The following is a 27568-nucleotide window of genomic DNA, read 5'->3' as shown; positions in this document are numbered from 1 at the left end:
GTTTCAAATTAGGGTGACAAAACAAGGTTAGGGTTTCGAACTAGGTTTTAAAAACATGGCTAGGTTTTCATAGTAGGGTTTAAAAACAGGGTTAGGGTTTCAATGTGGGGTTAGGGTTGCAAATTTGGGTTACAATATGTGGTTAGGGTTTCAAACTAGGGTTTAAAAACAGGGCTAGGGTTTCAAAGTAGTGTTCAAAACAAAGTTCGGTCTTGAAATCAGGGTTTCAAAACGTGTTTAGGGTTTGAAATTAGGGTTTAAAACGAAGTTAGGGTTTCAAAGTAGGGTTTAAAGAGAGTTTTCGCTTTCAAACTCGGTTTTCAAAATAGGGAAAGGTTTTCAAAGTAGGGTTTAAAACGGAGTGTGGGCTTTAAGTGAGGGTTTCAAAATGTGGTTAGGGTTTCAAACTAGCGTTTAAAAACAGGGCAAGGTTTTCAAACTAGGGTTGAAAACAGAGTTAGGTCTTAAAATAAGGGTTTCAAAACGGGATTGAGTTTTCAAAGTAGGGTTTAAAAACAGCGATAGCGTTTCAATGTCGGGTTACGGTCACTAATTAGGGTTTCAAAACGGGGTTAGGGTTTCAAACTAGGGTTTCAAAACAGAGTTAAGTTTCAAATTAGGGTTTCAAAATTGGGTTAGGGTTTCAAATTAGGGTTTAAAAAGAGTTTTAGTGTTCCAAATTAGGGTTTAAAAACAGGGTTGGGGTTTCAATGTGGGGTTAGGGTTTCAAATTCGGGTTTCAAAACAGGGTTCGAGTTTCAAACTATGGTTTAAAACCAGGTCTAGGTTTTCAAAGTAGGTTTCAAAACGGAGTTAGGGCTTTAAATAAGGGTCTCAAAACGGGATTGGGTTTTTTAATTAGGGCTTAAAAACAGGGTTAGGGTTACAAACTAGGGTTTCAAAACAGGTTTAGGTTTCAAATTAGGGCTTCAAAATTGGGTTAGCGCTTCAAATTAGGGTTTAAAGAGAGTTTTTGGTTTCAAATTCTGGTTTCAAAACAGGGTTACGGTTTCAATGTGGGGTTAGGGTTTCAAATTAGAGTTTGAAAGCAGGGTTAGGTTTTCACAGTAGGGTTAAAACAGGGCTAAGTTTCCAAAGTAGGGTTTAAAACTGAGTTAGGGCTTAAAATAAGGGTTTCAAAACGGGATTGGGTATTCAAAGTAGGGGTTAAAAACAGGGTTAGGGTTTCAATGTGGGGTTACGGTCTCAAATTAGGGTTTCAAAACGGGGTTAGAGTTTCAAACTAGGTTTTAAAACCAGGGCTAGGTTTTCAAAGTAGCGTTTAAATCGATTTTCTGGCTTTAAATAAGCGTTTCAAAACGGGGTTAGGGTTTCAAACTAGGGTTTCAAAACAGGGTTAGCTTTCAAATTAGGGTTTCAAAATTGGGTTAGGGTTTCAAATTAGGTTTTAAAGAGAGTTTTAGTGTTCCAAAATAGGGTTTAAAAACAGGGTTAGGGTTTCAATGTCGGGTTAGGGTTTCAAATTAGGGTTTGAAAGCAGGGTTAGGTTTTCACAGTCGGGTTTAAAACAGGGCTAAGTTTTCAAAGTAGGGTTTAAAACTGAGTTAGGGCTTAAAATAAGGGTTTCAAAACGGGATTGGGTATTCAAAGTAGGGGTTAAAAACAGGGTTAGGGTTTCAATGTGGGGTTAGGGTTGCAAATTTGGGTTACAATATGTGGTTAGGGTTTCAAACTAGGTTTTAAAAACAGGGCTAGGTTTTCAAAGTAGCGTTTAAATCGATTTTCTGGCTTTAAATAAGCGTTTCAAAACGGGGTTAGGGTTTCAAACTAGGGTTTCAAAACAGGGTTAGCTTTCAAATTAGGGTTTCAAAATTGGGTTAGGGTTTCAAATTAGGGTTTAAAGAGAGTTTTAGTGTTCCAAAATAGGGTTTAAAAACACGGTTAGGGTTTCAATGTGGGGTTAGGGTTTCAAATTAGGGTTTGAAAGCAGGGTTAGGTTTTCACAGTAGGGTTTAAAACAGGGCTAAGTTTTCAAAGTAGGGTTTAAAACTGAGTTAGGGCTTAAAATAAGGGTTTCAAAACGGGATTGGGTATTCAAAGTAGGGGTTAAAAACAGGGTTAGGGTTTCAATGTGGGGTTAGGGTTGCAAATTTGGGTTACAATATGTGGTTAGGGTTTCAAACTAGGGTTTTAAAACCAGGGCTAGGTTTTCAAAGTAGCGTTTAAATCGATTTTCTGGCTTTAAATAAGCGTTTCAAAACGGGGTTAGGGTTTCAAACTAGGGTTTCAAAACAGGGTTAGCTTTCAAATTAGGGTTTCAAAATTGGGTTAGGGTTTCAAATTAGGGTTTAAAGAGAGTTTTAGTGTTCCAAAATAGGGTTTAAAAACAGGGTTAGGGTTTCAATGTCGGGTTAGGGTTTCAAATTAGGGTTTGAAAGCAGGGTTAGGTTTTCACAGTAGGGTTTAAAACAGGGCTAAGTTTTCAAAGTAGGGTTTAAAACTGAGTTAGGGCTTAAAATAAGGGTTTCAAAACGGGATTGGGTATTCAAAGTAGGGGTTAAAAACAGGGTTAGGGTTTCAATGTGGGGTTAGGGTTGCAAATTTGGGTTACAATATGTGGTTAGGGTTTCAAACTAGGGTTTAAAAACAGGGCTAGGGTTTCAAAGTAGGGTTCAAAACAAAGTTCGGTCTTGAAATCAGGGTTTCAAAACGTGTTTAGGGTTTGAAATTAGGGTTTCAAAACGGAGTTACGGTTTCAAAATAGGGTTTAAAGAGAGTTTTAGGTTTCAAATTGTGTTTTCAAAACAGGGTTAGGGTTTTAATGTGGGGTTAGGGTTTGAAATTAGGGTTACAAAACAGGGTTAGGGTTTCGAACTAGGGTTGAAAAACAAGGCTAGGTTTTCATAATAGTGTTTAAAACGGAGATAGAGCTTTAAATAAGGGTTTCAAAACAGGATTGGGTTTTCAAATTAGGGTTTAAAAACAGGGTTAGGGTTTCAATGTAGGGTTAGGGTTTCAAACTAGGGTTTAAAAACAGGGCTAGGTTTTCAAAGTAGGGTTCAAAACAAAGTTCAGCTTTAAATAAGGGTTTCAAATGGGATTGGGTTTTCAAATTAGGGTTTAAAAACAGGGTTAGAGTTTCAATGTGGGGTTAGGGTTTCAAACTAGGGTTTAAAAACAGGGCTAGGTTTTCAAAGTAGGGTTCAAAACGTAGTTCGGGCTTTAAATAAGGGTTTCAAAACGTGTTTTGGGTTTCAAATTTGGGTTTAAAAACAGGGTTAGGGTATCAACCTAGGGTTTTAAAATGGGGTTAGGGTTTCAAAACAGGAATAAAGTTTGAAATTAGGGTTTCAAAACGGAGTTAGGGTTTCAAAGTAGGGTTTAAAACGGAATTAGGGCTTTAAATAAGGGTTTCAAAGTGGGGTTAGGGTTTTCAACTAGGTTTTAAAAACAGGGCTAGGTTTTCAAAGTAGGGTTTAAAACGATGTTCTGGCTTTAAATAAGCGTTTCAAAACGGGGTTAGGGTTTCAAACTAGGGTTTCAAAACAGGGTTAGGTTTCAAATTAGGGTTTCAAAATTGGGTTAGGGTTTCAAATTAGGGGTTAAAGAGAGTTTTAGTGTTTCAAAATAGGGTTTAAAAACAGGGTTAAGGGTTTCAATGGTGGGTTAGAGTTTCAAATTAGGGTTTCAAAACAGAGTTAGAGTTTCAAACTATGGTTTAAAACCAGGTCTAGGTTTTCAAAGTAGGTTTCAAAACGGAGTGTGGGCTTTAAGTGAGGGTTTCAAAATGGGGTTAGGGTTTCAAAACGGAGTTACGGTTTCAAAATAGGGTTTAAAGAGAGTTTTAGGTTTCAAATTCGGTTTTGAAAACAGGATTAGGGTTTCAATGTGGGGTTAGGGTTTCAAATTAGGGTGACAAAACAAGGTTAGGGTTTCGAACTAGGTTTTAAAAACATGGCTAGGTTTTCATAGTAGGGTTTAAAAACAGGGCTAGGGTTTCAATGTGGGGTTAGGGTTGCAAATTTGGGTTACAATATGTGGTTAGGGTTTCAAACTAGGGTTTAAAAACAGGGCTAGGGTTTCAAAGTAGTGTTCAAAACAAAGTTCGGTCTTGAAATCAGGGTTTCAAAACGTGTTTAGGGTTTGAAATTAGGGTTTAAAACGGAGTTAGGGTTTCAAAGTAGGGTTTAAAGAGAGTTTTCGCTTTCAAACTCGGTTTTCAAAATAGGGAAAGGTTTTCAAAGTAGGGTTTAAAACGGAGTTAGGGCTTTAAATAAGGGTTTCAAAATGGGATTGAGTTTTCAAAGTAGGGTTTAAAAACAGCGATAGCGTTTCAATGTCGGGTTACGGTCACTAATTAGGGTTTCAAAACGGGGTTAGGGTTTCAAACTAGGGTTTCAAAACAGAGTTAAGTTTCAAATTAGGGTTTCAAAATTGGGTTAGGGTTTCAAATTAGGGTTTAAAAAGAGTTTTAGTGTTCCAAATTAGGGTTTAAAAACAGGGTTGGGGTTTCAATGTGGGGTTAGGGTTTCAAATTCGGGTTTCAAAACAGGGTTCGAGTTTCAAACTATGGTTTAAAACCAGGTCTAGGTTTTCAAAGTAGGTTTCAAAACGGAGTTAGGGCTTTAAATAAGGGTCTCAAAACGGGATTGGGTTTTTTAATTAGGGCTTAAAAACAGGGTTAGGGTTACAAACTAGGGTTTCAAAACAGGGTTAGGTTTCAAATTAGGGCTTCAAAATTGGGTTAGCGCTTCAAATTAGGGTTTAAAGAGAGTTTTTGGTTTCAAATTCTGGTTTCAAAACAGGGTTACGGTTTCAATGTGGGGTTAGGGTTTCAAATTAGAGTTTGAAAGCAGGGTTAGGTTTTCACAGTAGGGTTAAAATAGGGCTAAGTTTCCAAAGTAGGGTTTAAAACTGAGTTAGGGCTTAAAATAAGGGTTTCAAAACGGGATTGGTTATTCAAAGTAGGGGTTAAAAACAGGGTTAGGGTTTCAATGTGGGGTTACGGTCTCAAATTAGGGTTTCAAAACGGGGTTAGAGTTTCAAACTAGGTTTTAAAACCAGGGCTAGGTTTTCAAAGTAGCGTTTAAATCGATTTTCTGGCTTTAAATAAGCGTTTCAAAACGGGGTTAGGGTTTCAAACTAGGGTTTCAAAACAGGGTTAGCTTTCAAATTAGGGTTTCAAAATTGGGTTAGGGTTTCAAATTAGGGTTTAAAGAGAGTTTTAGTGTTCCAAAATAGGGTTTAAAAACAGGGTTAGGGTTTCAAATTAGGGTTTAAAGAGAGTTTTAGTGTTCCAAAATAGGGTTTAAAAACAGGGTTAGGGTTTCAATGTCGGGTTAGGGTTTCAAATTAGGGTTTGAAAACAGGGCTAGGTTTTCAAAGTAGGGTTCAAAACGTAGTTCGGGCTTTAAATAAGGGTTTCAAAACGTGTTTCGGGTTTCAAATTTGGGTTTAAAAACAGGGTTAGGGTATCAACCTAGGGTTTTAAAATGGGGTTAGGGTTTCAAAACAGGAATAAAGTTTGAAATTAGGGTTTCAAAACGGAGTTAGGGTTTCAAAGTAGGGTTTAAAACGGAATTAGGGCTTTAAATAAGGGTTTCAAAGTGGGGTTAGGGTTTTCAACTAGGTTTTAAAAACAGGGCTAGGTTTTCAAAGTAGGGTTTAAAACGATGTTCTGGCTTTAAATAAGCGTTTCAAAACGGGGTTAGGGTTTCAAACTAGGGTTTCAAAACAGGGTTAGGTTTCAAATTAGGGTTTCAAAATTGGGGTAGGATTTCAAATTAGGGTTTAAAGAGAGTTTTAGTGTTTCAAAATAGGGTTTAAAAACAGGGTTAAGGGTTTCAATGATGGGTTAGAGTTTCAAATTAGGGTTTCAAAACAGTTAGAGTTTCAAACTATGGTTTAAAACCAGGTCTAGGTTTTCAAAGTAGGTTTCAAAACGGAGTGTGGGCTTTAAGTGAGGGTTTCAAAATGGGGTTAGGGTTTCAAAACGGAGTTACGGTTTCAAAATAGGGTTTAAAGAGAGTTTTAGGTTTCAAATTCGGTTTTGAAAACAGGATTAGGGTTTCAATGTGGGGTTAGGGTTTCAAATTAGGGTGACAAAACAAGGTTAGGGTTTCGAACTAGGTTTTAAAAACATGGCTAGGTTTTCATAGTAGGGTTTAAAAACAGGGTTAGGGTTTCAATGTGGGGTTAGGGTTGCAAATTTGGGTTACAATATGTGGTTAGGGTTTCAAACTAGGGTTTAAAAACAGGGCTAGGGTTTCAAAGTAGTGTTCAAAACAAAGTTCGGTCTTGAAATCAGGGTTTCAAAACGTGTTTAGGGTTTGAAATTAGGGTTTAAAACGAAGTTAGGGTTTCAAAGTAGGGTTTAAAGAGAGTTTTCGCTTTCAAACTCGGTTTTCAAAATAGGGAAAGGTTTTCAAAGTAGGGTTTAAAACGGAGTGTGGGCTTTAAGTGAGGGTTTCAAAATGTGGTTAGGGTTTCAAACTAGCGTTTAAAAACAGGGCAAGGTTTTCAAACTAGGGTTGAAAACAGAGTTAGGTCTTAAAATAAGGGTTTCAAAACGGGATTGAGTTTTCAAAGTAGGGTTTAAAAACAGCGATAGCGTTTCAATGTCGGGTTACGGTCACTAATTAGGGTTTCAAAACGGGGTTAGGGTTTCAAACTAGGGTTTCAAAACAGAGTTAAGTTTCAAATTAGGGTTTCAAAATTGGGTTAGGGTTTCAAATTAGGGTTTAAAAAGAGTTTTAGTGTTCCAAATTAGGGTTTAAAAACAGGGTTGGGGTTTCAATGTGGGGTTAGGGTTTCAAATTCGGGTTTCAAAACAGGGTTCGAGTTTCAAACTATGGTTTAAAACCAGGTCTAGGTTTTCAAAGTAGGTTTCAAAACGGAGTTAGGGCTTTAAATAAGGGTCTCAAAACGGGATTGGGTTTTTTAATTAGGGCTTAAAAACAGGGTTAGGGTTACAAACTAGGGTTTCAAAACAGGTTTAGGTTTCAAATTAGGGCTTCAAAATTGGGTTAGCGCTTCAAATTAGGGTTTAAAGAGAGTTTTTGGTTTCAAATTCTGGTTTCAAAACAGGGTTACGGTTTCAATGTGGGGTTAGGGTTTCAAATTAGAGTTTGAAAGCAGGGTTAGGTTTTCACAGTAGGGTTAAAACAGGGCTAAGTTTCCAAAGTAGGGTTTAAAACTGAGTTAGGGCTTAAAATAAGGGTTTCAAAACGGGATTGGGTATTCAAAGTAGGGGTTAAAAACAGGGTTAGGGTTTCAATGTGGGGTTACGGTCTCAAATTAGGGTTTCAAAACGGGGTTAGAGTTTCAAACTAGGTTTTAAAACCAGGGCTAGGTTTTCAAAGTAGCGTTTAAATCGATTTTCTGGCTTTAAATAAGCGTTTCAAAACGGGGTTAGGGTTTCAAACTAGGGTTTCAAAACAGGGTTAGCTTTCAAATTAGGGTTTCAAAATTGGGTTAGGGTTTCAAATTAGGTTTTAAAGAGAGTTTTAGTGTTCCAAAATAGGGTTTAAAAACAGGGTTAGGGTTTCAATGTCGGGTTAGGGTTTCAAATTAGGGTTTGAAAGCAGGGTTAGGTTTTCACAGTCGGGTTTAAAACAGGGCTAAGTTTTCAAAGTAGGGTTTAAAACTGAGTTAGGGCTTAAAATAAGGGTTTCAAAACGGGATTGGGTATTCAAAGTAGGGGTTAAAAACAGGGTTAGGGTTTCAATGTGGGGTTAGGGTTGCAAATTTGGGTTACAATATGTGGTTAGGGTTTCAAACTAGGTTTTAAAAACAGGGCTAGGTTTTCAAAGTAGCGTTTAAATCGATTTTCTGGCTTTAAATAAGCGTTTCAAAACGGGGTTAGGGTTTCAAACTAGGGTTTCAAAACAGGGTTAGCTTTCAAATTAGGGTTTCAAAATTGGGTTAGGGTTTCAAATTAGGGTTTAAAGAGAGTTTTAGTGTTCCAAAATAGGGTTTAAAAACACGGTTAGGGTTTCAATGTGGGGTTAGGGTTTCAAATTAGGGTTTGAAAGCAGGGTTAGGTTTTCACAGTAGGGTTTAAAACAGGGCTAAGTTTTCAAAGTAGGGTTTAAAACTGAGTTAGGGCTTAAAATAAGGGTTTCAAAACGGGATTGGGTATTCAAAGTAGGGGTTAAAAACAGGGTTAGGGTTTCAATGTGGGGTTAGGGTTGCAAATTTGGGTTACAATATGTGGTTAGGGTTTCAAACTAGGGTTTTAAAACCAGGGCTAGGTTTTCAAAGTAGCGTTTAAATCGATTTTCTGGCTTTAAATAAGCGTTTCAAAACGGGGTTAGGGTTTCAAACTAGGGTTTCAAAACAGGGTTAGCTTTCAAATTAGGGTTTCAAAATTGGGTTAGGGTTTCAAATTAGGGTTTAAAGAGAGTTTTAGTGTTCCAAAATAGGGTTTAAAAACAGGGTTAGGGTTTCAATGTCGGGTTAGGGTTTCAAATTAGGGTTTGAAAGCAGGGTTAGGTTTTCACAGTAGGGTTTAAAACAGGGCTAAGTTTTCAAAGTAGGGTTTAAAACTGAGTTAGGGCTTAAAATAAGGGTTTCAAAACGGGATTGGGTATTCAAAGTAGGGGTTAAAAACAGGGTTAGGGTTTCAATGTGGGGTTAGGGTTGCAAATTTGGGTTACAATATGTGGTTAGGGTTTCAAACTAGGGTTTAAAAACAGGGCTAGGGTTTCAAAGTAGGGTTCAAAACAAAGTTCGGTCTTGAAATCAGGGTTTCAAAACGTGTTTAGGGTTTGAAATTAGGGTTTCAAAACGGAGTTACGGTTTCAAAATAGGGTTTAAAGAGAGTTTTAGGTTTCAAATTGTGTTTTCAAAACAGGGTTAGGGTTTTAATGTGGGGTTAGGGTTTGAAATTAGGGTTACAAAACAGGGTTAGGGTTTCGAACTAGGGTTGAAAAACAAGGCTAGGTTTTCATAATAGTGTTTAAAACGGAGATAGAGCTTTAAATAAGGGTTTCAAAACAGGATTGGGTTTTCAAATTAGGGTTTAAAAACAGGGTTAGGGTTTCAATGTAGGGTTAGGGTTTCAAACTAGGGTTTAAAAACAGGGCTAGGTTTTCAAAGTAGGGTTCAAAACAAAGTTCAGCTTTAAATAAGGGTTTCAAATGGGATTGGGTTTTCAAATTAGGGTTTAAAAACAGGGTTAGAGTTTCAATGTGGGGTTAGGGTTTCAAACTAGGGTTTAAAAACAGGGCTAGGTTTTCAAAGTAGGGTTCAAAACGTAGTTCGGGCTTTAAATAAGGGTTTCAAAACGTGTTTTGGGTTTCAAATTTGGGTTTAAAAACAGGGTTAGGGTATCAACCTAGGGTTTTAAAATGGGGTTAGGGTTTCAAAACAGGAATAAAGTTTGAAATTAGGGTTTCAAAACGGAGTTAGGGTTTCAAAGTAGGGTTTAAAACGGAATTAGGGCTTTAAATAAGGGTTTCAAAGTGGGGTTAGGGTTTTCAACTAGGTTTTAAAAACAGGGCTAGGTTTTCAAAGTAGGGTTTAAAACGATGTTCTGGCTTTAAATAAGCGTTTCAAAACGGGGTTAGGGTTTCAAACTAGGGTTTCAAAACAGGGTTAGGTTTCAAATTAGGGTTTCAAAATTGGGGTAGGATTTCAAATTAGGGTTTAAAGAGAGTTTTAGTGTTTCAAAATAGGGTTTAAAAACAGGGTTAAGGGTTTCAATGATGGGTTAGAGTTTCAAATTAGGGTTTCAAAACAGTTAGAGTTTCAAACTATGGTTTAAAACCAGGTCTAGGTTTTCAAAGTAGGTTTCAAAACGGAGTGTGGGCTTTAAGTGAGGGTTTCAAAATGGGGTTAGGGTTTCAAAACGGAGTTACGGTTTCAAAATAGGGTTTAAAGAGAGTTTTAGGTTTCAAATTCGGTTTTGAAAACAGGATTAGGGTTTCAATGTGGGGTTAGGGTTTCAAATTAGGGTGACAAAACAAGGTTAGGGTTTCGAACTAGGTTTTAAAAACATGGCTAGGTTTTCATAGTAGGGTTTAAAAACAGGGTTAGGGTTTCAATGTGGGGTTAGGGTTGCAAATTTGGGTTACAATATGTGGTTAGGGTTTCAAACTAGGGTTTAAAAACAGGGCTAGGGTTTCAAAGTAGTGTTCAAAACAAAGTTCGGTCTTGAAATCAGGGTTTCAAAACGTGTTTAGGGTTTGAAATTAGGGTTTAAAACGAAGTTAGGGTTTCAAAGTAGGGTTTAAAGAGAGTTTTCGCTTTCAAACTCGGTTTTCAAAATAGGGAAAGGTTTTCAAAGTAGGGTTTAAAACGGAGTTAGGGCTTTAAATAAGGGTTTCAAAATGGGGTTAGGGTTTCAAACTAGCGTTTAAAAACAGGGCAAGGTTTTCAAACTAGGGTTGAAAACAGAGTTAGGTCTTAAAATAAGGGTTTCAAAACGGGATTGAGTTTTCAAAGTAGGGTTTAAAAACAGCGATAGCGTTTCAATGTCGGGTTACGGTCACTAATTAGGGTTTCAAAACGGGGTTAGGGTTTCAAACTAGGGTTTCAAAACAGAGTTAAGTTTCAAATTAGGGTTTCAAAATTGGGTTAGGGTTTCAAATTAGGGTTTAAAAAGAGTTTTAGTGTTCCAAATTAGGGTTTAAAAACAGGGTTGGGGTTTCAATGTGGGGTTAGGGTTTCAAATTCGGGTTTCAAAACAGGGTTCAAGTTTCAAACTATGGTTTAAAACCAGGTCTAGGTTTTCAAAGTAGGTTTCAAAACGGAGTTAGGGCTTTAAATAAGGGTCTCAAAACGGGATTGGGTTTTTTAATTAGGGCTTAAAAACAGGGTTAGGGTTACAAACTAGGGTTTCAAAACAGGGTTAGGTTTCAAATTAGGGCTTCAAAATTGGGTTAGCGCTTCAAATTAGGGTTTAAAGAGAGTTTTTGGTTTCAAATTCTGGTTTCAAAACAGGGTTACGGTTTCAATGTGGGGTTAGGGTTTCAAATTAGAGTTTGAAAGCAGGGTTAGGTTTTCACAGTAGGGTTAAAACAGGGCTAAGTTTCCAAAGTAGGGTTTAAAACTGAGTTAGGGCTTAAAATAAGGGTTTCAAAACGGGATTGGGTATTCAAAGTAGGGGTTAAAAACAGGGTTAGGGTTTCAATGTGGGGTTACGGTCTCAAATTAGGGTTTCAAAACGGGGTTAGAGTTTCAAACTAGGTTTTAAAACCAGGGCTAGGTTTTCAAAGTAGCGTTTAAATCGATTTTCTGGCTTTAAATAAGCGTTTCAAAACGGGGTTAGGGTTTCAAACTAGGGTTTCAAAACAGGGTTAGCTTTCAAATTAGGGTTTCAAAATTGGGTTAGGGTTTCAAATTAGGTTTTAAAGAGAGTTTTAGTGTTCCAAAATAGGGTTTAAAAACAGGGTTAGGGTTTCAATGTCGGGTTAGGGTTTCAAATTAGGGTTTGAAAGCAGGGTTAGGTTTTCACAGTCGGGTTTAAAACAGGGCTAAGTTTTCAAAGTAGGGTTTAAAACTGAGTTAGGACTTAAAATAAGGGTTTCAAAACGGGATTGGGTATTCAAAGTAGGGGTTAAAAACAGGGTTAGGGTTTCAATGTGGGGTTAGGGTTGCAAATTTGGGTTACAATATGTGGTTAGGGTTTCAAACTAGGTTTTAAAAACAGGGCTAGGTTTTCAAAGTAGCGTTTAAATCGATTTTCTGGCTTTAAATAAGCGTTTCAAAACGGGGTTAGGGTTTCAAACTAGGGTTTCAAAACAGGGTTAGCTTTCAAATTAGGGTTTCAAAATTGGGTTAGGGTTTCAAATTAGGGTTTAAAGAGAGTTTTAGTGTTCCAAAATAGGGTTTAAAAACACGGTTAGGGTTTCAATGTGGGGTTAGGGTTTCAAATTAGGGTTTGAAAGCAGGGTTAGGTTTTCACAGTCGGGTTTAAAACAGGGCTAAGTTTTCAAAGTAGGGTTTAAAACTGAGTTAGGGCTTAAAATAAGGGTTTCAAAACGGGATTGGGTATTCAAAGTAGGGGTTAAAAACAGGGTTAGGGTTTCAATGTGGGGTTAGGGTTGCAAATTTGGGTTACAATATGTGGTTAGGGTTTCAAACTAGGGTTTTAAAACCAGGGCTAGGTTTTCAAAGTAGCGTTTAAATCGATTTTCTGGCTTTAAATAAGCGTTTCAAAACGGGGTTAGGGTTTCAAACTAGGGTTTCAAAACAGGGTTAGCTTTCAAATTAGGGTTTCAAAATTGGGTTAGGGTTTCAAATTAGGGTTTAAAGAGAGTTTTAGTGTTCCAAAATAGGGTTTAAAAACAGGGTTAGGGTTTCAATGTCGGGTTAGGGTTTCAAATTAGGGTTTGAAAGCAGGGTTAGGTTTTCACAGTCGGGTTTAAAACAGGGCTAAGTTTTCAAAGTAGGGTTTAAAACTGAGTTAGGGCTTAAAATAAGGGTTTCAAAACGGGATTGGGTATTCAAAGTAGGGGTTAAAAACAGGGTTAGGGTTTCAATGTGGGGTTAGGGTTGCAAATTTGGGTTACAATATGTGGTTAGGGTTTCAAACTAGGGTTTAAAAACAGGGCTAGGGTTTCAAAGTAGGTTTCAAAACGGAGTTAGGGCTTTAAATAAGGGTCTCAAAACGGGATTGGGTTTTTTAATTAGGGTTTAAAAACAGGGTTAGGGTTACAAACTAGGGTTTCAAAACAGGGTTAGGTTTCAAATTAGGGCTTCAAAATTGGGTTAGCGCTTCAAATTAGGGTTTAAAGAGAGTTTTTGGTTTCAAATTCTGGTTTCAAAACAGGGTTACGGTTTCAATGTGGGGTTAGGGTTTCAAATTAGAGTTTGAAAGCAGGGTTAGGTTTTCACAGTAGGGTTAAAACAGGGCTAAGTTTCCAAAGTAGGGTTTAAAACTGAGTTAGGGCTTAAAATAAGGGTTTCAAAACGGGATTGGGTATTCAAAGTAGGGGTTAAAAACAGGGTTAGGGTTTCAATGTGGGGTTACGGTCTCAAATTAGGGTTTCAAAACGGGGTTAGAGTTTCAAACTAGGTTTTAAAACCAGGGCTTAGGTTTTCAAAGTAGCGTTTAAATCGATTTTCTGGCTTTAAATAAGCGTTTCAAAACGGGGTTAGGGTTTCAAACTAGGGTTTCAAAACAGGGTTAGCTTTCAAATTAGGGTTTCAAAATTGGGTTAGGGTTTCAAATTAGGTTTTAAAGAGAGTTTTAGTGTTCCAAAATAGGGTTTAAAAACAGGGTTAGGGTTTCAATGTCGGGTTAGGGTTTCAAATTAGGGTTTGAAAGCAGGGTTAGGTTTTCACAGTCGGGTTTAAAACAGGGCTAAGTTTTCAAAGTAGGGTTTAAAACTGAGTTAGGACTTAAAATAAGGGTTTCAAAACGGGATTGGGTATTCAAAGTAGGGGTTAAAAACAGGGTTAGGGTTTCAATGTGGGGTTAGGGTTGCAAATTTGGGTTACAATATGTGGTTAGGGTTTCAAACTAGGGTTTTAAAACCAGGGCTAGGTTTTCAAAGTAGCGTTTAAATCGATTTTCTGGCTTTAAATAAGCGTTTCAAAACGGGGTTAGGGTTTCAAACTAGGGTTTCAAAACAGGGTTAGCTTTCAAATTAGGGTTTCAAAATTGGGTTAGGGTTTCAAATTAGGGTTTAAAGAGAGTTTTAGTGTTCCAAAATAGGGTTTAAAAACAGGGTTAGGGTTTCAATGTCGGGTTAGGGTTTCAAATTAGGGTTTGAAAGCAGGGTTAGGTTTTCACAGTCGGGTTTAAAACAGGGCTAAGTTTTCAAAGTAGGGTTTAAAACTGAGTTAGGGCTTAAAATAAGGGTTTCAAAACGGGATTGGGTATTCAAAGTAGGGGTTAAAAACAGGGTTAGGGTTTCAATGTGGGGTTAGGGTTGCAAATTTGGGTTACAATATGTGGTTAGGGTTTCAAACTAGGGTTTAAAAACAGGGCTAGGGTTTCAAAGTAGGGTTCAAAACAAAGTTCGGTCTTGAAATCAGGGTTTCAAAACGTGTTTAGGGTTTGAAATTAGGGTTTCAAAACGGAGTTACGGTTTCAAAATAGGGTTTAAAGAGAGTTTTAGGTTTCAAATTGTGTTTTCAAAACAGGGTTAGGGTTTTAATGTGGGGTTAGGGTTTGAAATTAGGGTTACAAAACAGGGTTAGGGTTTCGAACTAGGGTTGAAAAACAAGGCTAGGTTTTCATAATAGTGTTTAAAACGGAGATAGAGCTTTAAATAAGGGTTTCAAAACAGGATTGGGTTTTCAAATTAGGGTTTAAAAACAGGGTTAGGGTTTCAATGTAGGGTTAGGGTTTCAAACTAGGGTTTAAAAACAGGGCTAGGTTTTCAAAGTAGGGTTCAAAACAAAGTTCAGCTTTAAATAAGGGTTTCAAATGGGATTGGGTTTTCAAATTAGGGTTTAAAAACAGGGTTAGAGTTTCAATGTGGGGTTAGGGTTTCAAACTAGGGTTTAAAAACAGGGCTAGGTTTTCAAAGTAGGGTTCAAAACGTAGTTCGGGCTTTAAATAAGGGTTTCAAAACGTGTTTCGGGTTTCAAATTTGGGTTTAAAAACAGGGTTAGGGTATCAACCTAGGGTTTTAAAATGGGGTTAGGGTTTCAAAACAGGAATAAAGTTTGAAATTAGGGTTTCAAAACGGAGTTAGGGTTTCAAAGTAGGGTTTAAAACGGAATTAGGGCTTTAAATAAGGGTTTCAAAGTGGGGTTAGGGTTTTCAACTAGGTTTTAAAAACAGGGCTAGGTTTTCAAAGTAGGGTTTAAAACGATGTTCTGGCTTTAAATAAGCGTTTCAAAACGGGGTTAGGGTTTCAAACTAGGGTTTCAAAACAGGGTTAGGTTTCAAATTAGGGTTTCAAAATTGGGGTAGGATTTCAAATTAGGGTTTAAAGAGAGTTTTAGTGTTTCAAAATAGGGTTTAAAAACAGGGTTAAGGGTTTCAATGATGGGTTAGAGTTTCAAATTAGGGTTTCAAAACAGTTAGAGTTTCAAACTATGGTTTAAAACCAGGTCTAGGTTTTCAAAGTAGGTTTCAAAACGGAGTGTGGGCTTTAAGTGAGGGTTTCAAAATGGGGTTAGGGTTTCAAAACGGAGTTACGGTTTCAAAATAGGGTTTAAAGAGAGTTTTAGGTTTCAAATTTGGTTTTGAAAACAGGATTAGGGTTTCAATGTGGGGTTAGGGTTTCAAATTAGGGTGACAAAACAAGGTTAGGGTTTCGAACTAGGTTTTAAAAACATGGCTAGGTTTTCATAGTAGGGTTTAAAAACAGGGTTAGGGTTTCAATGTGGGGTTAGGGTTGCAAATTTGGGTTACAATATGTGGTTAGGGTTTCAAACTAGGGTTTAAAAACAGGGCTAGGGTTTCAAAGTAGTGTTCAAAACAAAGTTCGGTCTTGAAATCAGGGTTTCAAAACGTGTTTAGGGTTTGAAATTAGGGTTTAAAACGAAGTTAGGGTTTCAAAGTAGGGTTTAAAGAGAGTTTTCGCTTTCAAACTCGGTTTTCAAAATAGGGAAAGGTTTTCAAAGTAGGGTTTAAAACGGAGTTAGGGCTTTAAATAAGGGTTTCAAAATGGGGTTAGGGTTTCAAACTAGCGTTTAAAAACAGGGCAAGGTTTTCAAACTAGGGTTGAAAACAGAGTTAGGTCTTAAAATAAGGGTTTCAAAACGGGATTGAGTTTTCAAAGTAGGGTTTAAAAACAGCGATAGCGTTTCAATGTCGGGTTACGGTCACTAATTAGGGTTTCAAAACGGGGTTAGGGTTTCAAACTAGGGTTTCAAAACAGAGTTAAGTTTCAAATTAGGGTTTCAAAATTGGGTTAGGGTTTCAAATTAGGGTTTAAAAAGAGTTTTAGTGTTCCAAATTAGGGTTTAAAAACAGGGTTGGGGTTTCAATGTGGGGTTAGGGTTTCAAATTCGGGTTTCAAAACAGGGTTCGAGTTTCAAACTATGGTTTAAAACCAGGTCTAGGTTTTCAAAGTAGGTTTCAAAACGGAGTTAGGGCTTTAAATAAGGGTCTCAAAACGGGATTGGGTTTTTTAATTAGGGCTTAAAAACAGGGTTAGGGTTACAAACTAGGGTTTCAAAACAGGGTTAGGTTTCAAATTAGGGCTTCAAAATTGGGTTAGCGCTTCAAATTAGGGTTTAAAGAGAGTTTTTGGTTTCAAATTCTGGTTTCAAAACAGGGTTACGGTTTCAATGTGGGGTTAGGGTTTCAAATTAGAGTTTGAAAGCAGGGTTAGGTTTTCACAGTAGAGTTAAAACAGGGCTAAGTTTCCAAAGTAGGGTTTAAAACTGAGTTAGGGCTTAAAATAAGGGTTTCAAAACGGGATTGGGTATTCAAAGTAGGGGTTAAAAACAGGGTTAGGGTTTCAATGTGGGGTTACGGTCTCAAATTAGGGTTTCAAAACGGGGTTAGAGTTTCAAACTAGGTTTTAAAACCAGGGCTAGGTTTTCAAAGTAGCGTTTAAATCGATTTTCTGGCTTTAAATAAGCGTTTCAAAACGGGGTTAGGGTTTCAAACTAGGGTTTCAAAACAGGGTTAGCTTTCAAATTAGGGTTTCAAAATTGGGTTAGGGTTTCAAATTAGGTTTTAAAGAGAGTTTTAGTGTTCCAAAATAGGGTTTAAAAACAGGGTTAGGGTTTCAATGTCGGGTTAGGGTTTCAAATTAGGGTTTGAAAGCAGGGTTAGGTTTTCACAGTCGGGTTTAAAACAGGGCTAAGTTTTCAAAGTAGGGTTTAAAACTGAGTTAGGGCTTAAAATAAGGGTTTCAAAACGGGATTGGGTATTCAAAGTAGGGGTTAAAAACAGGGTTAGGGTTTCAATGTGGGGTTAGGGTTGCAAATTTGGGTTACAATATGTGGTTAGGGTTTCAAACTAGGGTTTAAAAACAGGGCTAGGGTTTCAAAGTAGGGTTCAAAACAAAGTTCGTTCTTGAAATCAGGGTTTCAAAACGTGTTTAGGGTTTGAAATTAGGGTTTAAAACGGAGTTAGGGTTTCAAAGTAGGGTTTAAAGAGAGTTTTCGCTTTCAAACTCGGTTTTCAAAATAGGGAAAGGTTTTCAAAGTAGGGTTTAAAACGGAGTTAGGGCTTTAAATAAGGGTTTCAAAATGGGGTTAGGGTTTCAAACTAGCGTTTAAAAACAGGGCAAGGTTTTCAAACTAAGGTTGAAAACAGAGTTAGGTCTTAAAATAAGGGTTTCAAAACGGGATTGAGTTTTCAAAGTAGGGTTTAATAACAGCGATAGCGTTTCAATGTCGGGTTACGGTCACTAATTAGGGTTTCAAAACGGGGTTAGGGTTTCAAAACAGAGTTAAGTTTCAAATTAGGGTTTCAAAATTGGGTTAGGGTTTCAAATTAGGGTTGAAAAAGAGTTTTAGTGTTCCAAATTAGGGTTTAAAAACAGGGTTGGGGTTTCAATGTGGGGTTAGGGTTTCAAATTCGGGTTTCAAAACAGGGTTCGAGTTTCAAACTATGGTTTAAAACCAGGTCTAGGTTTTCAAAGTAGGTTTCAAAACGGAGTTAGGGCTTTAAATAAGGGTTTCAAAACGGGATTAGGTTTTTTAATTAGGGTTTAAAAACAGGTTTAGGGTTACAAAACTAGGTTTTTTTTTTTACGGTTTCAAAACAGAGTTAAGTTTCAAATTAGGGTTTCAAAATTGGGTTAGGGTTTCAAATTAGGGTTTAAAAAGAGTTTTAGTGTTCCAAATTAGGGTTTAAAAACAGGGTTGGGGTTTCAATGTGGGGTTAGGGTTTCAAATTCGGGTTTCAAAACAGGGTTCGAGTTTCAAACTATGGTTTAAAACCAGGTCTAGGTTTTCAAAGTAGGTTTCAAAACGAAGTTAGGGCTTTAAATAAGGGTTTCAAAACGGGATTAGGTTTTTTAATTAGGGTTTAAAAACAGGGTTAGGGTTACAAACTAGGGTTTCAAAACAGGGTTAGGTTTCAAATTAGGGCTTCAAAATTGGGTTTGCGCTTCAAATTAGGGTTTAAAGAGAGTTTTTGGTTTCAAATTCTGGTTTCAAAACAGGGTTACGGTTTCAATGTGGGGTTAGGGTTTCAAATTAGAGTTTGAAAGCAGGGTTAGGTTTTCACAGTAGGGTTAAAACAGGGCTAAGTTTCCAAAGTAGGGTTTAAAACTGAGTTCGGGCTTAAAATAAGGGTTTAAAAACAGGATTGGGTATTCAAAGTAGGGTTTAAAAACCGGGTTAGGGTTTCAATGTGGGGTTACGGTCTCAAATTAGGGTTTCAAAACGGGGTTAGGGTTTCAAACTAGGTTTTAAAAACAGGGCTAGGTTTTCAAAGTCGGGTTTAAAACGATATTCCGGCTTTAAATAAGCATTTCAAAACGGGGTTAGGGTTTCAAACTAGGGTTTCAAAACAGGCTTAGGTTTCAAATTAGGGTTTCAAAATGGGGTTAGGGTTTCAAATTAGGGTTTAAAGAGAGTTTTAGTGTTCCAAAATAGGGTTTAAAAACAGGGTTAGGGTTTCAATGTGGGGTTACGGTTTCAAATTAGGGTTTCAAAACCGGAGTTAGAGTTTCAAACTATGGTTTAAAACGCGGTCTAGGTTTTCTCAGTAGGTTTCAATATGGTGTTTGGGCTTTAAATAAGGGTTTCAAAACGGGTTAAGAGTTTCAAACTAGGGTTTAAAAATAGGGTAAGGTTTTCAAAGTAGGGTTTCAAAATGGAGTTGGGGTTTCAAAGTAGGGTTTCAAGAGAGTTTTAGGTTTCAAACTCGCGTTTCAAAATAGGGTTAGGTTTTCAAAGTAGGGTTTAAAACGGAGTTAGGGCTTAAGATAAGGGTTTAAAAACAGGATTGGGTATTCAAAGTAGGGTTTAAAAACAGGGTTAGGGTTTCAATGTGGGGTTACGGTCTCAAATTAGGGTTTCAAAACGGGGTTAGGGTTTCAAACTAGGTTTTAAAAACAGGGCTAGGTTTTCAAAGTCGGGTTTAAAACGATATTCCGGCTTTAAATAAGCATTTCAAAACGGGGTTAGGGTTTCAAATTAGGGTTTCAAAACAGGCTTAGGTTTCAAATTAGGGTTTCAAAATGGGGTTAGGGTTTCAAATTAGGGTTTAAAGAGAGTTTTAGTGTTCCAAAATAGGGTTTAAAAACAGGGTTAGGGTTTCAATGTGGGGTTACGGTTTCAAATTAGGGTTTCAAAACCGGAGTTAGAGTTTCAAACTATGGTTTAAAACGCGGTCTAGGTTTTCTCAGTAGGTTTCAATATGGTGTTTGGGCTTTAAATAAGGGTTTCAAAACGGGTTAAGAGTTTCAAACTCGGGTTTAAAAACAGGGTAAGGTTTTCAAAGTAGGGTTTCAAAATAGAGTTAGGGTTTCAAAGTAGGGTTTAAAGAGAGTTTTAGGTTTCAAACTCGCGTTTCAAAATAGGGTTAGGTTTTCAAAGTAGGGTTTAAAACGGAGTTAGGGCTTAAAATAAGGGTTTCAAAACAGGATTGGGTATTCAAAGTAGGGTTTAAAAACAGGGTTAGGGTTTCAATGTGGGGTTACGGTCTCAAATTAGGGTTTCAAAATGGGGTTAGGGTTTCAAACTAGGTTTTAAAAACAGGGCTAGGTTTTCAAAGTCGGGTTTAAAACGATATTCCGGCTTTAAATAAGCATTTCAAAACAGGGTTAGGGTTTCAAACTAGGGTTTCAAAACAGGCTTAGGTTTCAAATTAGGGTTTCAAAACGGGGTTAGGGTTTCAAATTAGGGTTTAAAGAGAGTTTTAGTGTTCCAAATTAGGGTTAAAAAACAGGGTTAGAGTTTCAATGTGGGGTTACGGTTTTAAATTAGGGTTTCAAAACAGGGTTAGAGTTTCAAACTATGGTTTAAAACCAGGTCTAGGTTTTCAAAGTAAAAAAAAAAAAAAAAGTTCAAAACGAAGTTTAGGCTTTAAATAAGGGTTTCAAAACTGGGTTGGGTTTTCAAATTAGGGTTTAAAAACAGGGTTAGGGTTTCAATGTGAGGCTAAGGTTTCAAATGTGGGTTAAAATTCGGGGTTAGGGTTTCAAACTAGGTTTTAAAAACAGGGCTCGGTTTTCAAAGTCGGGTTCAAAACGAAGTTCGGGCTTTAAATAAGGGTTTCAAAACATGTTTGTGGTTTCAAACTAGGGTTTAAAAACGAAGTTCGGGCTCGGGTATCAAAACAGGATTAGAGTTTGAAATTAGGGTTTCAAAACGGAATTCGGGTTTCAAAGTAGGGTTAGGGTTTGAAATTATGGTTTCAAAACGGTGTTAGGGTTTCAAAGTAGGGTTGAAAGAGAGTTTTAGTTTTCAAACTAGGTTTTAAAAACAGGGCTAGGTTTTCAAAGTCGGGTTTAAAACGATATTCCGGCTTTAAATAAGCATTTCAAAACAGGGTTAGGGTTTCAAACTAGGGTTTCAAAACAGGCTTAGGTTTCAAATTAGGGTTTCAAAACGGGGTTAGGGTTTCAAATTAGGGTTTAAAGAGAGTTTTAGTGTTCCAAATTAGGGTTAAAAAACAGGGTTAGAGTTTCAATGTGGGGTTACGGTTTTAAATTAGGGTTTCAAAACAGGGTTAGAGTTTCAAACTATGGTTTAAAACCAGGTCTAGGTTTTCAAAGTAAAAAAAAAAAAAAAAGTTCAAAACGAAGTTTAGGCTTTAAATAAGGGTTTCAAAACTGGGTTGGGTTTTCAAATTAGGGTTTAAAAACAGGGTTAGGGTTTCAATGTGAGGCTAAGGTTTCAAATGTGGGTTAAAATTCGGGGTTAGGGTTTCAAACTAGGTTTTAAAAACAGGGCTCGGTTTTCAAAGTCGGGTTCAAAACGAAGTTCGGGCTTTAAATAAGGGTTTCAAAACATGTTTGTGGTTTCAAACTAGGGTTTAAAAACGAAGTTCGGGCTCGGTATCAAAACAGGATTAGAGTTTGAAATTAGGGTTTCAAAACGGAATTCGGGTTTCAAAGTAGGGTTAGGGTTTGAAATTATGGTTTCAAAACGGTGTTAGGGTTTCAAAGTAGGGTTGAAAGAGAGTTTTAGTTTTCAAACTCGGGTTTCAAAATAGGGCTAGGTTTTCAAAGTCGGGTTTAAAACAGAGTTCGGGCTTTAAATAAGGGTTTCAATCTAGGGTTTAAAAACATGGCTTGGTTTTCATAGTAGGGTTTAAAAACAGGATTAGGGTTTGAATGTGGGGTTAGGGTTTCAAATTAGGGTTACAAAACAGGGTTAGGGTTTCGAACTAGAGTTTAAAAACAGGGCTAAGTTTTCATAATAGGGTTTAAAACGGAGTTAGAACTTTAAATAAGGGTTTCAAAACGGGATTGGGTTTTCAAATTAGGGTTTAAAAACAGCGTTAGGTTTTCAATGTGGGGTTAGGGTTTCAAATTTGGGTTACAATACGGGGTTAGGGTTTCAAACTAGGGTTTAAAAACAGGGTTAGGGTTTCAATGTGGGGTTAGGGTTTCAAAACAGGGTTAGCGTTTCAAACTCGGGTTTAAAAACAGGGCTAGGTTTTCAAAATAAGGTTTAAAACGGAGTTTAGGCTTTAAATAAGGGTTTCAAAACGGGGTTAGGGTTTCAAACTAGGGTTTCAAAACGGGGTTAGGTTTCAAATTAGGGTTTCAAAATTGGTTTAGGGTTTCAAATTAGGGTTTAAAGAGAGTTTTAGTGTTCCAAATTAGGGTTTTAAAACAGGGTTAGGGTTTCAAAACAGTGTTAGAGTTTTAAACTATCATTTAAAACCAGGACTTGGTTTTCAAAGTAGGGTTCAAAACGGAGTTCGGGCTTTAAATAAGTGTTTCAAAACGGGGTTAAGGTTTCAAATTCGGGTTTCCAAACTGGATTAGAGTTTGAAATTTGGGTTTCAAAACCGGGTTAGGGTTTAAAACTAGGGTTTAAAAACAGGGCTAGGTTTTCAAAGTAGGGTTTAAAACGGAGTTAGGGCTTTAAATAAGGGTTTCAAAACGGGATTGGGGTTTTCCAAGTAGGGTTTAAAAACAGGGTTAGGGTTTCAATGTGTGGTTAGGGTTTCAAACTAGGGTTTCAAAACGGATTTAGGGTTTCAAACTAGGGTTTAAAAACAGGGCTAGGTTTTCAAAATAGGGTTTAAAACTGAGTTCTGGCTTTAAATAATGGTTTCAAAATGGGGTTAGCTTTAAAATTAGGGTTTCAAAATTGGGGTAGGGTTTCAAATTAGGGTTTAAAGAGAGTTTTAGTGTTCCAAATTAGGTTTTAATAACAGGGTTAGGGTTTCAATGTGGGGTTAGGGTTTCAAATTAGGGTTTCAAAACAGGGTTCGAGTTTAAAGCTATGGTTTAAAACCAGGGATAGGTTTTGAAAGTAGGGTTCAAAACCGAGTTCGGGCTTTAAATAAGGGGTTTCGAAACGGGGTTAGGGTTTCAAATTAGGGTTTTCAAAACGGAGTTAGGGTTTCAAAGTAGAGTTTAAAGAGAGTTTTAGGTTTCAAAATTGGGTTAGTGTTTCAAACTATGGTTTAAAAACAGGGTTAGGTTTTGAAGTAGGGTTTAAAATGGAGTTTACATTCCCTTCGAAAGTTATGTGATTGGAATGACTCTTCATCGTCAAGCCCTCAGGTGTTGCAAGGGAAAAGAAATTCTTTCAATAAAACATTTTTTTGAGTACAAAACATCTCTGACAAACCAATAGATTGCACCACAAGGTGGCGCTTTGGTGTCATATTTGGAAAAATGCTTTGAAACCCTAATTTGAAACGTGCCAGTATGGCAGATGACCAGAGGGAGCCAATGAAGTGTCAGCTTTAGACGGAGGAAATGATCTGAGCTTTTACAGCCATTTTTCAAATGTAATCATAGAAATTTCCAAAAGTAACTGCAAGTTAAGTTCACATTTTCTCCGGGTAATTCAATGGATTACAATTACATATTACATTTTAATTTCATACTCATTCCGTGTCATTAACCTCCCAACAGTGCATATCGTATCATTTCAAATGCATTTGATTCTCAGCATTTGTAATGGCTCAATTTGAACAAAGGTCCACAAAAACTGGGGGCAAATTTGTGCGGTCCACGTAAAATGATGCGGAGGGCCGGATTGGTTTGACGCACGTGACCGATTATTTGGTCTGAGATCTTTTTCACACGTGAAATGACGGAGACCATGGCTCTTTTGCGTCTGGCGAAGGCAATGCATGTTCAGCTTTCCGCTCCGCCTTGCTGTGTGTGGGCTTATTTTTCAAAATCAGTCATTCCTTTCGACCCCAAATTTGCCCACATCTTTGGTCAACTTGTGCGCAATGCTGAAGTGACGGAACGACGAAAGGAGAAGATGAAAGTCATTCCGTTGATATCCTAAGACTCTTTCTGCTCGTTTCACGTTTCTGGGTTTTTCTGCTGGTCTGCATGTAAATATGTATCAACCTGACTGCTTTTCATACAGGGTGGAACATCCGGAGGGAGGCTTTATTTGTCCAGTCAAATCCAGGAAGCGCTGCGGGTTTCCTCTCTGGCCGGAGTGTCGTTCGATCTTCCCGTGTTTCCGCTGATCAGCAGTGTGTACGCCTCGACCAACACTTTCCTGTCTCAGGTGGGATATACGTGATTTGGACTCGCGTGATTATAAATGTTTGGATTATGAGGTACGAATCCAAACATTTCAAGCAGCGATACGTTATCGACACAGGGGTGAGGTCAACTCGAAGGGGGTTAGCAATGAAGCCCTACCATAAATAGTGAAGATCTGCAAGTAATTGACACCCACCCAAAAACGTTTTCGAAATGAAAGATATAGATAGATGTCGTAAAAAGCCTTACTTTTAAATAGGCTTTGGTCTGTCTACAAGAAGCTCCTCCCCTCACTCCAACATAGTTCCTTGGCACTAAAATGCCACAAGATGGCAACAAAGCACTACTTTTCTATATTTTAGAGCTCCGCAGCCATTTTGTGGCGTTTGTTTTTTTTTTTTTTTTTTTTTTTTTTAAAAGACCACCGTAAATCCCGACGGTAAATTTGCGAATGCTGTGTCTCACTGGCAAAGAAAAAAGTGGCTTGGCGATCCAAGATGAAACATTTTTTCCGGTGTCTTAGCACGTTGCTGTCCTCCTCCAGGCAGACCTGGTCAGCAGCATTGGCGAAAGCGCTGCCATGGGAACAGCTGGAGTGGTCATCTGGCAGAGAAGTGAGAACAAGACAGAGGTAAGACATTGTCTCAGTCAGTTGAAGATGCATGAGAAAAGTCATACAAAGATGAAAAGATTGATGTAGAACAGTTTTTGTTGTAAGACGGCAGCATCCTTTGAAAACCAAGAGTAGAGTTGCTAACAATTAAAGCGCCTATAAAATGAACATTTCTTTGGTTTGACATATTCAAGTAACGTGTGCCCACTTAACTGATTCTTCTTTTTTTTTTTTTTTTACCTCATCTATTTCATCATCTATCTTATGTTAGGCTTGTAAAAATTTGCCCTTGACATTTTAACGAACCGGTAAAATGCTCACAAAGAACATGTACCCACTTTTTGATTTTTGACCTCATTATTTGACATCTGTGACTGCCAGTGCACTGAAAAAGAACATGTCTGTGTTTTCACTACTATTTTGTCTATTGTCCATGTCAATGTGGGTCTTTAAGTTTTCAGTGTCTGTTCCTGAATTAAACCCGACATATCTCCAATAAAATAATACAAACGGAAACAGAAGTGCACATACACATCAGTTTCCTCGTGTTTGTCTGCCTAAATGCAGAGAGAATGTCAGGACCTGGCAGAGTTCATCCGCAAGGTCTTGGGACCTTACTCCATTAACGTAACCACGGCAACCAGGCTCTGCTCAGCCTCTCTCTGTGAGGGAAAAGGCAGATGTGTCCGTCGGAATCCGGACAGTTCCGCCTTCCTCCACCTTCCGCCGCCCCCTGACGTGCTGGAGAAGGTGACAGAAAAGGTGATTGAGGATTGTTACAGTGGTTGCATGTGGTACACGTGAAGCATTTGTTGTACGGTGATGATGTCCTTATTGAAGCCCAATTCGGCTATATTTTGCAGAAATGGACGTAAAACGGTTCCAAATGTGAAACATTAAGTAAGGAGTCGATGAAAGTCGCGCCGACTGGCCTTGTGTCAGATCGCATGGCTCAACATGTGGAAGCAGTTGGCGCGTCACTATTCCCAAATTTGTGCTTTTCTCTGCGGAACTGACCTCCAGTATTTGCTGAAAAACTCACCTATTCGCATACTCCCGTGCTCTTTCTCTAACACGCTAAAATGCCACAAATCCTGACTAACAGGAAAAAGTATTAATTGGTGTCAAGGCGTACTGTCGAGGTGATACATCTTGACTCAAGAGTATGATCTTTGTATGTTGGGGAGGGGCTAATTTAGCCTGGGTTGTTAGAGGAAGTTACGGAGAGTCTTTACTATATGTGCATGTACATGTGCAGGTACACTTCTGGTGCTGTTTTTTTCAAAATCCAATCATCTGTAAGCCATTTATTTTTATGGGTATTTTAAGACGAGTTTAAAATTAGATTAGTGTTTTACTTTTTTCCTCCCACTGTAGTTTGTGGTGTCAATTAATCACAGTTTCTAAATGTATACAGTATTATAGAATAGCCAGCGTTATTGCCATCACTGTAGTTGTAGTTTGTTGCCACAGATGTAAGATTACTGATTAAAGACAATGTATGATATGCTGCTCGCTGCAATACGTCCCTGGAGAGAATTGGGAGTGATTTTGACCAAATATATGCTAGTGAAATAATAACTAAAATAAAAAATAAATACAAGTTTAAAAAAATATATATATATATATATATATATGTATTTTTTTTTTATATAAAATGCTGTTTTTAAATGACGATTTTATTTATTAAGAGAGGAAAAAACTATTCAATACTATTCTTAAACATTAAAGTGGGGAAATTATGCACAAAAAAAGTCTGTTAGCAAGCCTAACGTTTTTGTTCGGACCACGGACATTGCCATCCTAAATGGGTATTTGAATAACACATAACATCCTCAGCATTAATTGCCTTCCATTTGATTTAGTCTTATATTTATTTGTTTGAAAAAAGAAAGTGTGACAGGACTTTTGTGGATTTGTTTAAAATGCCATTAAAATGCAATTTATTAATGAATTCAAGCCCCGCCACTTAACCTTTTCTCCGAGGAGGCGGAGGCGGCCAAAGCCACAGACGAGCCCGATCCAGACGCTAAGGCAGCTGAACCGGACCCAGCCGAGATGTGGAAGAAAGACTTCCAGTGTCAGTGGTACAAGACTACAGATCGGGACGTCTCAGATCAGCAGTCCCCCAAAGATGGAGCCTCTGTCGATGGGACGCTGGAGCAAATTTCCGGAGATCTCGGAGGGACTTCGGAAACCTTTTCAACAGATTCCATAACAAAAGGTGCCTCCACGACGAAGCCAAGTGAAAACACTTCTTCACCTTTGGTTTCAAACTGTTGCACCGTTTTGTGGTTGCTGGTGGCTGCTTGTCTGTGTGTGAACTGAAGCAACCTTCAGCCGGAGGACTCAATTGAAGTGCCTTTGAGCAAGACTGCGGACATGTCACACAAGTCTGCATTCAACTTTCTGGGGACGTGCCAATGCACAGCGGTACTTTAACACTTGTCACTTTTTCAGTTGGTTTATGAGCAGCTTTAACAGGAATTAAAGGACGTCATCCCACTGCCAATGAAAAAGATTCCAAACCCAAGCAAACACATAAAAGCAGTTTCTACTTTTGTTGTTGTTTTTAATTCATCTTTTCTGCAGTGTTTGGAAATCAAGGTTAAATCATTCAATCTCATAGCAACCTACATGGATGCATCTTTTGTAAGTCCAGGAACAACCCAAATATTAAATACGCTCATGAATGGTGCCGTTATCAAGAGGTTTTTTTTTTTTTTAAATGTACAAACAGATGCCTCCATTGATCCCCCTTTCAGGCTGGACCATGCAGGCTCCAATGGATGAAACAGATCCGGTCATCGTCACCTAGCACCCTCCCCGAGCAGGAGAAGAGGGCGAGAAGAGAGGACAATCGCTTCAATACAACTTATTAACCTAAAATCTACAAAACTGAATATTAAATGAATACATTGACAAGCGAATAGTTAGTCTTAAAACAATGTGAAAGTGCAAAAGCTTTAGTTAAAAAAAAAAAAGCCTACCTCAATCCAAACATATAGCTTATGTTACTCTGTTCATAATACGACGCCCCCCCCCCCCAACAAAAAACAACAACAACAACAACAAAACAATACTACACAAAGCTCTAGTCACTCTCAGTGTTAATTGATCTCGGGTGCCCCCTAGTGGTCGCGGGGCCCTCAGCAGGTGCTGAGCTCGTTTATGCCTTGGGCCAGCTCTGCACTAAACTTACCCAAGACTAGCAGCAGTAATACAATTACTCAGGTTTGTGACAAACCAAACCAACCCAAAGCCAGCAGAGCAGCCTTTGAACACACGAGTCACTGTTGTGATGAACACTTTTGCTATTTTCTTCTTAAATAACTTTCTTTTTATTTAAGGTCAGAGAGCGTACGTTCCCTCTTTTCATAAAATGCTTTCCACTTATTTTAGTTGTGTTTCACTTGTGGGTTTACTGGGGCATGGAGGGGAGGGGGGGGATGTGAGACGTGACACAAGCAGCCCAGTACCAAAA

At 37.9% G+C, this 27568-nt stretch overlaps 1 protein-coding gene across 7 annotated transcripts in view; it reads left to right on the top strand.

The window, feature by feature from the left end:
* Nucleotides 1-27508, top strand: part of si:dkey-72l14.3 (Glyco_hydro_56 domain-containing protein) — a 46748-nt gene extending 19240 nt beyond the window's left edge. For 2 of the 7 annotated variants that reach the window (XM_061680164.1, XM_061680175.1), the window contains exons 4-7: nt 23347-23493; nt 23995-24102; nt 24652-24846; nt 26071-26790. In XM_061680164.1, coding sequence (XP_061536148.1) covers nt 23347-23493; nt 23995-24102; nt 24652-24846; nt 26071-26412 — 792 coding nt within the window. In that variant the 3' untranslated portion in view covers nt 26413-26790. Of the gene's footprint in view, nt 1-23346; nt 23494-23994; nt 24103-24651; nt 24847-26044; nt 26791-26824 lie in introns of those variants that run through there. The other 5 variants (XR_009768812.1, XM_061680200.1, XM_061680192.1 and 2 more) reach the window with 5 other exon arrangements.
* The last annotated feature ends 60 nt before the right edge of the window (nt 27509-27568 follow it).

The sequence above is a fragment of the Phycodurus eques genome, chromosome 1 (assembly GCF_024500275.1).
Source record: "Phycodurus eques isolate BA_2022a chromosome 1, UOR_Pequ_1.1, whole genome shotgun sequence".
Classification (NCBI taxonomy): domain Eukaryota; kingdom Metazoa; phylum Chordata; class Actinopteri; order Syngnathiformes; family Syngnathidae; genus Phycodurus; species Phycodurus eques.
This window is presented reverse-complemented; position numbering and strand designations above follow the sequence as displayed.